This window comes from Eimeria mitis, genomic scaffold (genome assembly GCF_000499745.2).
Source record: "Eimeria mitis Houghton genomic scaffold, Emh_scaff552, whole genome shotgun sequence".
Lineage (NCBI taxonomy): Eukaryota > Apicomplexa > Conoidasida > Eucoccidiorida > Eimeriidae > Eimeria > Eimeria mitis.
The window spans coordinates 1-11,007 of record NW_013573791.1 but is presented as its reverse complement, the minus strand read 5'-3'; the positions used below and the strand labels follow the sequence as shown (position 1 = coordinate 11,007).

The 11,007-nt window shown below is 51.7% G+C and overlaps 1 protein-coding gene across 1 annotated transcript; it reads left to right on the top strand.

Moving 5' to 3' along the window:
• Positions 1–9,797: 9,797 nt before the first annotated feature.
• Positions 9,798–10,948, top strand: EMH_0016060 (uncharacterized protein; the record flags this gene model as incomplete). The annotated part of the gene is made up of 2 exons (XM_013500541.1): positions 9,798–10,634; positions 10,814–10,948. The coding sequence occupies 2 exons, from the start codon at positions 9,798–9,800 to the stop codon at positions 10,946–10,948; spliced, it is 972 nt and encodes a 323-aa protein (XP_013355995.1).
• Positions 10,949–11,007: the final 59 nt, after the last annotated feature.

The following is an 11,007-nucleotide window of genomic DNA, read 5'->3' as shown; positions in this document are numbered from 1 at the left end:
CGTCGGAACAGGGCTCTCAACGAGAGGAGGCAGAGGGCTATGAACTCTAGGAAACAGAGGTTTATCCACGTCCTCTTGACCCTCCTCCTGCGTAGGAGGTGAAGGTGAAGGTGAAGGTGACCGCGAGGGTTCCTCCGGTGTATGCTGCTCCTCAGCTTGCTCGTCAGCTTGCTCGTCAGCTTCCGCCTCCTCCTCTACAGAAGAAGAAAGCGGCGAGGGGAGTGGTTGCTCCGGGGGTTCTTCGGGAACCTCTGGAGGCACCGNTCTACAGAAGAAGAAAGCGGCGAGGGGAGTGGTTGCTCCGGGGGTTCTTCGGGAACCTCTGGAGGCACCGAGGGTGTCACATCGTCCTTTCGTAATTTCTGTAATATTTTTTGCTGCGAAGCCACGAGGGCCCCCAAGATAAACAGAATACTGAACACGCCCACTAAAGCGAAGGCTGTAGCCCTCGGGGTGCCAGCTGCTGCAGCCTTGTTCCTCCCAGCAGCAGCACTGGATTCAACTGGTGCTGCAGCTCTCGGCTGCTTTTCATACACTCCATCCGTTCCCGAAGGAACTGCTGCAGCCTCCACGCTGGCTTTGTGTCCCGCCGCCATGGCGAAGGTGTATCCCCGTTTCAGTGCTAACTCCAGTCCTCACAACTGCTGGGGGCGGTGCCTGCAGTGTACACGCAAAAACATATATATTATATGCTGCATACAATGTATTCCGCATAAGATTGTGTTTGGCCTCTACTAGCCGGAGGAACGAACACCAGGGGCAGCACTGCAACACAAGCCATCATCGGCATGTAGGAGCAGCGAGGCGTCGGCTCTGAGGCTCCCAGAGAACATTAAGAAATTCATATTGTGTTTTTATAGAATACAGGTGCGTGAAACAATCGAAATACNCTCCCAGAGAACATTAAGAAATTCATATTGTGTTTTTATAGAATACAGGTGCGTGAAACAATCGAAATACAGACGAAGACCCAGCGTCTGCCTGCTGTTTCTGCCTGGTGAAAAAGACAAAAAAAAAGCGGGAATACCGGGTCAACAGCTCGCATCTGTTCAGTAGAACGATGCTGCTACTATCAAAGAAGAACGTACCTTAAAGCCAGAAAAGGGAAAGCAGCAAGAGGCCTCAGCAATACAAGAACGGGTCGAGCCTCATGCAGGTTGAGTGAAAGGGAGAGGAATGTAGTACTGGCTGCACTAGGGAAGTTCTTGGACACCCCCAGAAAAAGAGCAAAGCAACTCAGACAAATCCTCTCGATATATGTGATATAATACGTAAAAAAGAAAAACTCTTAATGCCGCTAGAACGCATGCAAAGAAACAACAGCATGGCCCCTGCTAGCAGAGAGGCAACCGCCCCCAAGCAAACGGTGGCGGGGTGATGGGGAGGCAGCACTTCTTTCGATAAACAGAACATAAACCTAAATGTTATTTAAAAACTATTTCGTCTATCACTAGTAAATTTGGATATCCAGAGATGAGTATAGAAAAGTTCGTTTGAATAAGCTCGACGCAGCGGTGGCAGTAGTAGATGCCACACTAGTAGTACTTGCCCCCCTTGTAACGCTTGTTCTCTGGCCTTCATCTGGCCAGCGGCGAGCCGCAATGCAGGCAAAGACCTAGCAGCTGACATCCTTCCCTTTTCCCTAGGCATCCTGGGCGTTGAGCTCAGGGCCTGGGTGTTGCTGGGAGGAGGCAGCCAGAAATGGGGTTGCAGCGCACAGCAGCGGCTGGTAGTGCAAGCCAACCCCCCGCGTGTACGTAAGGAAGCTTCAGCGAAACTTCCGTTGCTGCATGCTTTGCCTCTGAACGAACTTGTAGAACGTTTGCGAGCGCTAACTCATGCTACAACTNACAACTCTAGCCTATGCGCGACAGAGGACAAGGCAACCAAGACATTGGTGTTTGATTCCTTGAAAAGTGTATGCTGAAATAGATCTACACAATCCATCGAATGCAGTAGAGAGGGGGAAGCACGGAAGACCGCCGAGGCAACCGACAAGTGAAGTGACCAGCTGAACACTCACCAATCACCAAGCGTTCCTATAGCATGTTCTGTGTGGATATGGCCGTTCCCGTGAAGGCTCGCTACTGAGAGCTAAACAAGCGCTTAGCGATTGCTTACAGCTTTAGGGGGTGTATCGACGGGTGCTTCGACCTGCTTGGACGTTGGGTTGGCTTGCATCGAGGTGTACAGAGTAACGGACATTCCTCCGCTTATGCAATGAGTGTAGTGAGCGGAAAAAGAGTTAAAATGCTTGACATAAGTTTTTCCGACAGCCGGGATTGACAAGAGTACAGGGCACCTAGCTGCACGGGAATATTGCATACACCGGGTTCAGAGTACAATGCTTGCTCTCTGCTCCTAATCAAGGACAGAAGCGAGCTGCAATGTAGGTAAAGACTTGAAATAAGACTTTCTCCAAAGCAGCTGACCTACATTCCCTGTCCTCGGGCGTCCTGGGTGTTGAGCTCAGGGCGCGGGTGTTTCAGGGAGAAGGCAGCCTGAAATGGAGCTGCAGAGCACCTTTCTACGGCTGATTATACAAGCAAGCTTCCCTCTTGCACACAAGGGAGCTTCAAAAGAGCTTCCTTTACTGCATTCTTAACCTCTGAATAAGCTTATAGAGCGCTTGTATTTGCTTACACGCAACCTACCAAGGCGAAGTGGAGGCCCCTGTGCTAACTGCAGGCAGACCAGGCTAGATGTGCTTCTCCATCGGCGAGAAGCGCACTTCCTCGTGCGCCGACGTCAATGTGGAATGTGATAGATCTGTGCCCTGTCTCCTGCTGCTCGCGCTCCCGGTCCCGTTGCGGGTGCTGCTCACCGCGCAGTACAAGGCTCCGCGGCATCAACTGCTGCTCCTGTGCGGCGAAAGGAGCGGGGAAGAGCACATCGGCAACCGCCGTAGTGGCAAACAAACGGTTAATGATGGTAGTGGTAGTGGTAGTACTAGCATATAAAGGGAAGAAAAGCGACTCTGGCGGGGCTGTTGCTACCGCTGCAGCTCTGGTAAGCCCGCCCAGCTATGGCCGAGCCGGCGCAGAGAAGGCAACAGGATGCCTATGGCTCTCCACCACTCACCCGCACAAACACACACACAGAAACACACACACTCTCTCTCTCTCACACACACACACACATACACATACATACATACATGTACACACAGGCGGTACGTTACGGCTTCTGTACGACGCTTAGCATGTTACCGCACGGCTTCCCGAGCAGGTTGTTGTAGTGTAACAGAGTGAATAGGCACTGATATGAATTCCCAAGAAGTCAGAATCGCTGGAGAAGATGATAAGCGCCTGGAAAGCCGCAAGGAAGTTCGCCTCCCTGCGCGCTACTGAGGGCAAGCAAGTCTACTAGAACCAAGTCAGCTGGGCTGAAAGTAACTGCGGAACATCCTTTGTCGTAGATTCTGGCTTGACTTTCCTGTGCTGTTCTCATGCATTTCGCGCACTGGATGCTGCGTGCTGAAGTCAGAAAAGGCGGTCATTCGGGTCTGGCTTGCAACGGCGAGATCCAGCGTCGGGATAGCCAGTGGAGTTTCGGTGTAGGGCGAGGACGCCGGGGAGCAACGAGTTGACGAGTGCAGTGTAGTATTATAAACTCGCTCTGCGGAAGCAACAAAATCTGGTCAGTTAGATGAGTTCTGTTGGATGTAAACTCGCAAATTTCCCTGCAGCGTACGGTTCGTTCTTCCTGCCTGACTATCTGCCTGAGGTTGGTTGGCGGTGGCCATGTTGTGGTCAATGATGAGACGTTGCATGAGGCTGCGCCGGAAGGAGCTAACAAACTTCGTATCCCTGTCGGTGACGATGCTTTTTGGAAACGCAGGGCGCTTCAACACATTAATGAATAGCTGAGCCATTCCTTCTGCTGTGACTGTGCTCGACCAGGGAATAAAGTGAGCGTATTCGCTAAACCGATCTACAACGACATAGATACTATCAATTCCAACTTCTATCAATTCCACGGGCAGATCTTCACATGACGTTGGTTGTTTCATGGTGTGGCGGGAAATTGAGTGGTGCCCTTGCCCTGTGTTATTGGCAGCAAGTCATGGCTTGTGCAAAGAAGAGCTCAAGCATTTTTGTCAGGGAATTGGCTGTCTTGGCGTTCAGCAAGAGGGCCTCCGGGTGCAACAGAGCTCAGAGAACAGAGATGCCGTTTCTGAAGCTGTCTAGGGAAAATGATTTCTGTATACAGACGGATCAGCTTTAAATAGAAGCAGGCGTTTCAGTTAAGTCAGACTATGATTTTTCCCCTCGAGCTCCGTAGTGAACCATCTGGCCCCTTGCTTCCCTTCACTCCCCTTTTGCGCCCCAGCATATAGCTTGTTTTTCCGTGTAAGATGAACTGCGAAAAGCAAAGATGAATTAGGGGATTGATATGCTCAACGCGTTTCGAAGCTGGCCCCGATTATACCGGTCATACAATATACTGGCGAAGAAGGGTCAAGTTGGAACAGTTCCCAAATTACTGTTCTTCCAATGTATAAGCGTGGCGAGATTCCTAGATACTCAACAACCGCCCCTATTTTGGTGCCAAACGTTTTGCTTTGAGCTGCTCATATATTGGACAAGCTTTTCTAGCGCAGCTTGTAGGCACGGGTATTACTCATCTTCCTAGTCCGACGGTTAAAGCGTAATCTTCAAGACGGAAATCCAAAGTTCATTTTTCCAGTGATCATGAGAATTCTTGCAGAATATCAATTTGCTGAGGCGTACAAAGCATCTGGTGTTTTGGCGGCAATGTCTGCGAGCCTCCGAGACAGCTTTTGGGTACTGATGCCAACATATGCACTCCCCTAAGTATTGTCTAGGTGATCCATTCTCGAGCTCGATTTTCAGTAGACATCAGTACACAAAAGAATTGATATCTCCATCGCAGTTTTTTTGCCAGGCTTTAAAAGCAGAGACTAGAGACGACGATGGGACTCGAACCCACAACCTTCTGATCCGAAGTCAGACGCCCTATCCATTGGGCCACGCCGTCTTACNGATGGGACTCGAACCCACAACCTTCTGATCCGAAGTCAGACGCCCTATCCATTGGGCCACGCCGTCTTACACAACTTCCAGTTTTTACCTCCTTGAATATCAGAGCAGGAAAAATATATGCAGAGCCGCTTGACGCTGTGGGAAGTTACAAAAGAACATGTAAGCCGTGGTAGATCCACTCAGTGTCACAAAAGGGCTACTTTTCTCACATAGGAAACGTTTGACTGCCACACATTCCAAGTTCGAAAGGGGCAGGGCTATAGCAGTTAATTGGGCATCTCCACACTAAATGCGCATCGTCTGGAAAGAAGAAGTGTGAGATATCAGTTCTAGCCAAGTGAGAAGCTCGTGTGTATTCACCTAAACACCCCTATGCACGTGTACTACTTGACCCTGCCACACTCAATAGCTGACCAAAGTACTTGCATACATCTAAGAAAACGCACCATTTTGCCTGATGAATATCGGCCTCTTCGATTTTTCAAACATGAGAGCTGCCTTTTTTCTCCCTGCATAGAGGACCATCAACCCAACTGCTACGGGCTCCCTCCAGCATCTCAGCGGCATAAATGCAGAATAAAGGAAGAGAACGTATGCTTCCACTGCAGTTATAACTGGTCTCTCTCCTTCTATTGCATAATGAACGTGGTCCTCGTGTGCATCCTAATATTGGCCTCGGGCTACAGTCAACCATCCCTAGACACGACGGTGCCTGGTTTAAAGCTTTCTATAAAGTTCACGGCGACAGACGCCACTTTCGTTTGCATAAATACCATATGGACTAAGATAGTAAACGATTAGCATTCACTGTTTGCGTGAAAAGCATCTACAACCTTATCCCCACAACCCACTTATCGAAAGATGCCCTTCTCACGGGAACGAAGAGCATGCCGGTTGAAGACAGGCTGCAGCACTACACGCTAGTCTGACTACAAGCATTTGGCTGCTTACTGAATGTAGGTTTCAGCAGCAGGCTTAGTCTGCAACGCACTGCTCTGGAAGACACTAAGGTGGAATATATGTTTGAAAGAAACAAGCGTGCTCGATGGTGAGCACGCTCAACTAGATCAGGGGTCCTCTGGGTAAACTGTGACCAGTTTATCAAGAACACCACCAACAGGGTCTACAGTGAAAAGGCGCACGGATGCGTTGCTTCAGCTGGCCATAATGAAGAACAAACACCTTTAGAGAAGAGGAAATTTCGGCTACCTAGCCTGGCCCAGAAAGGGACCGAGCGGAAAGTAAGCGGCAGCAACTGGCAGCAAGAGAAAGGGAAAAAAGCATATGGGATCGCCCGTTTCTACTGCACATACTTTGAATTTGCAGGCGCATCAAGAAGGATGGAGAGTAGAGGATACCTGCGAATGGATGGCATTTGTAGCTATCAGGGAAACACATTGAACCAATCAAAACACACAGTGCAGTGGTGGGGTTGGAAAAGCTGGTGGTGCATCGAACTATCCTTGTCAAACCATGCCGGAGGCTATTCACGTTCGTATACGGGAAATTGCGACGGACATTTGGCAGATGATGCCGAGAGGTTCAGATTACTTAGGGTCCGGAACGGCGGAGCCGACTGCTAATCTCAGTACATGTGGCTAATCTTTGCAGATGGTACACAGTATGGGTAAAGCTACTGGCATAAAATGGAGTCGAACTGGAAAAAAAGTGTCTCGCTACGTTGATTCATGACATCTGTGTTGGATCAACGCACTTGGTCGTGATTATGGGGATGCCGCGCATGACTTAGATACGGCCTGCAGAAGCGAATCGAGTATTGCGAGAAAACAATAGGTGAACAAATCTTTCTTTCGGTGCCCCCTACGGCCCATTTATGCTCTACGGTGGAAGGCATCCTACGGGTGTATTAAAAGTAATGGAGTAGTGAAATTCCCAAGCAGTGCAGGGGTGATTTCACGAATGACGGAGGAATGCAAGGATTCTGTCGTGATGATANACACATTCGGGGATTCGTCTAACTAGTACACGAAGCCGAGTCACTAGGAGAAAAGCTCTAAGATATGTGAAGCAAAGGCTAAGTGGCATGGCTTAACGGATTCAGTTTCCAGTATTCCAAGATGGGCCCCAAAGTTTGTTAGCACCTTCTGGGGCTACTTCGTGATGCAGCATAGTATCGGCTATAACATGACCAACGCGAGCCACCCGGAGATCGATTGTCAAACTGAGCGATTCACCGCGCTTGTGGGGCATCCTTAACACAACAGGAAGTAAAATTCATCACAGTTGTTCGATTTTGCTTCCTTCTGTGGAGTGGGTTTATAATGCAAAAGCACGCAGTTGGGCCTGAGGTTCTCAGGCCTCACAGGCTTCCCGCATTTACACCCGAACCCCGATATCTGACCGAATGTTGGACTTGCTCGTTCTCAGCCAGCATCGTATCCTAGCGATTGCAAACGTCCATACACTGCTTGTAGAAACTCGGAAGATATGAGGAAAGCAAAATAAAGCCGCGCAAGAAACAGTGGCAAAAGGCTGTACGCAGTCGCCTTCAACACTGGCATATCATTTTTAGTGGACTCACGCTGTAATGGGTGTACTCGAGCCTAGTTAAAGGACGAAAACAAACTGAAATGAAGCCAAAAACTTGAGATGAGAGTTTTCCCAAAGCAGCTGGCNAGTTAAAGGACGAAAACAAACTGAAATGAAGCCAAAAACTTGAGATGAGAGTTTTCCCAAAGCAGCTGGCCTCATTTCCCTGTCTCCAGGCATCCTTTGTTCATCTCAGTGTCTGGGGTTGCAGGGGAGGAGGCAGCCTAAGTGGAGCTGCAGTGCACGCCTTCGCAGCTGGCAATGCAAGCCAGCCTCACGTATGAGGACGAGGGAGCTTCACCTAAGCCTCCTTTCCTGCTTGTTTTACCTCTGAATACACTTATAGAGCTTTTGAATTTGCTTGCAACCAACCTACCGAGGCCATGTGAATGCTCCTGTGCTAACGGCGGTTATACACAAGCTGTGCATAGTGTACTGGATGTCATACAGCCGAAGAAGCTAGATAAATGAAGGCTCTTTTCTGTTTGGTTTCCCGTAAAGATGGCGGCTTACGCCATAGACCAACGCGTATTTCTCCGCCTACCTCTAAATTTCAGTTTTGGATGGCTACTGAGGGCCAAATAAGTATTTATGAATTGTCTACAATGCAAGCACATGTATCGGAAGGAAGATTATGTATTGGTTCCTGTGGTGTTGTCGAGCAGCAGCAGTTGCACCTAGGAGTACTACAACATGCACGTGAGAGGCCGCCTCCTGTCCGCACCATCACCAGGTGTGTGTGGCGGTGTACCGAGAAAGCCTGGAGGCTAAATCGAAGGTCGTCTTCTTTCTTGTTAGCTCCTGTATAACGTACTTTCACTCTACTGCAGCTCCTCGACCGGTGTGGGGGTTCCTCTGTACATGCCCCTCTCGTCCCCCAAGCAGCAGNACTCTACTGCAGCTCCTCGACCGGTGTGGGGGTTCCTCTGTACATGCCCCTCTCGTCCCCCAAGCAGCAGGAGAGTGAATATATGTTCTCAGGATACCTCTAAAGAAGCAGGGAGGCCAGCTAATTCTGGCGGCTTGTTGTCTAGCTTGTTTAAGGGGTATCATATAATATGAACAGAGACTATGGCTGGCGTGTGTCGTTGGGCGTAATGGTGTATTTAGACATATCTTACAGAATCTATAAAGGGAAGGGCACATCTGTGGGCTTTGTACGTGGTCTTAGCTATTTTTCTGAGTATTGATGAGACCTTCTTTAGGGATATTGGGGGGGGTGTTGCTGCAGTGATTCGATTGCTGCTGTGTTTGCGGTGGGGGTAGGCGGGCCGAGTGTTTGGCGGTGGGGCTCATAAGGGCCGCTTCAGGTATAGAAAGAAGAACAAGACTTGTATAATAAGATATAGATTGATTTATGTTTTATTATTTTACACCAGTTGTTTAATTTGGTAGGAACAGGAGGGGATGGTGAGGCCACTTGTTGCAGACCTGGGGCTTGCTCGGGCTGGCCGGGGAGGCAGGTGTTGCTTGTGGTGTTGCTGTTTGTTGCATCAATGAAACATTAGATATGTGGGCTCGCTATGCGTTGATTCACTGCACTGTTCCGCGCCTCCTGTTGCCTGCCGCGCGAACAAGCAGCAGCACATCTCTGGCCTGTAAGGGGATCCAGCTCGGGGCCTAGTATGCCCCTAGTTGGTTCCTTAGGCTAGGGTATCCTTCCGTCTCCGTCCCTCGTTCTTCCTTCGGCTCCTTAAGCTGTTTCTTAATTTTAATCAGACATTTCCGCGGGCGTAGCAGGCCTTGGGGCCTCCTCTGCTGCTGCTGGGGCACCTCAGCAGCAGCTGCTGCAGCAGCGCTGCAGCATCACCAACCGTGTGGGCCCATCTTCACCGGGGGCCTCCTGCTGTCTCCCCTCTTGGGAGCGAATCTAGCATCAGTTTTCTCTCGATGGTTGCTTGCTCTGCTGCTCAGTTGAAGGCACCTCGTAGGGCGCCCGGCGTCCCTGCGGCTGTAGTACAAGCCTCTCTCCGTGTCTAGCAGCAGCAGCAGCAGCAGCAGCAGCAGCACCGGCTGGCTGCATCTTAAACATAAGCACGTCGATTGTCTTGTGGGGGGAAGTACGGGGAGGGTCATCCAGGCTTACAGGGCGGGAGGCTGACTCCCCCCTAGGCCTATGATCCTGCACCACCAGGGGCCCTTCCCGCCCCCTGATCTGCAGCGTAGACAAGCTGGCTTGACTACTAGCAGCAGCAGCAGCAGCACCAGCAACAGCAGCAGCAGCAGTAGCTCCCCTCTCACATGTTGCTGGCTTCTGGAGAGGTCTCTTCTAAGCACCCTGGGGCCCCGTCCTTCCTGGGCGAAGCAGACAGCCCGGTGGGCCTCCCCCCCTCTGTTACTCCCCTCACGCCTCCACTGCCGCTGCAGCAGCAGCAGCAGCCATGCAACTGCTGGCCATATGTTGCGGACCAGGCAGCACCAGGCTTGCCGGTAGCTGCCGCGGCCTGCAGGGGTGCAGGAGGCTCCCCCATACACTCTGCTGCGGGGCCCCTCACGGGGCCCCTGCAACTCCCAGTATCAGCAGGGGGCCCCTCTTGCTTGGGCGTTGATGGATCTCGTCTGACATCAGCAGTTGCTGCTGCTACTGTGGATGGCGCTGCAGCAGCGGGAGCAGCATCACCTGCTGTGTGGGTCTCTGGAGGGGCCCCCTGCAGCAGGGGCCCCCCCTTACCTCCTAGCTGTCCGTCTCCTTGTGCTCCTGTTGCTTCCTATCCCCCTTGTCATATCTCCTGCCTAGGCAAGCCGCTGCAGCAGCAGCCCCCTCTTCCCTGCTACCCCTCTCTGCTTATGGGGGCCCCTGTGGGCCCCCCTGGCCAGGTGGTGCAGCACCCGCGGTCGTCGGCGCAGGGGCCCCTCCTGTCTCAGCAGCCGCCTCAGCACAGCGTGCTGTTGCAGCAGCACATGCTGCAGCAGCAGCAGCAGCAGCATTTGCTGCAGCAGCCAGTGCTGCAGCAGCAACTGCTGCAGCAGCCTGGGGGTAGTAGCCTCTCTCTCTGTGTACGGCCTGAAACAGCCAACATGATTACTGCTGCACTGCGGCGCTATCTTGCTGCAGTTGTATCTGAGGTGTATAGGGAGGTGGGGCGGCCTTGGCGGTCTTCGGGGGGCTGCTGCACACAGCTGCAGCAGCTGCAGCAGCTGCAGCAGCTGCCTCTCTGCCGCAAAGACCATGAAGGGGGCAGCAGCCCCATTGGCACCAGCAGCACGGCGACAACCAGCGGCGGTCTAGAGGAGGAGGAGGATCCCGCTTTCTGCAGCAGCAGCAGCAGCAGCAACAGCAACAGCAGCAGCAGCAACAGCAGCAGCACCAGCAGCAACATCACTGCTTCTACAAGCAGCAGCAGCAGCAGCAGGTGCGGGGAAGCAGCTCAGCCTCCTCTCGCCCTGCCTAAGGGACCAGCATCTGATGATAGCCAGACAGCCCCCACACAGAGACCAGCACCAGCAGCAG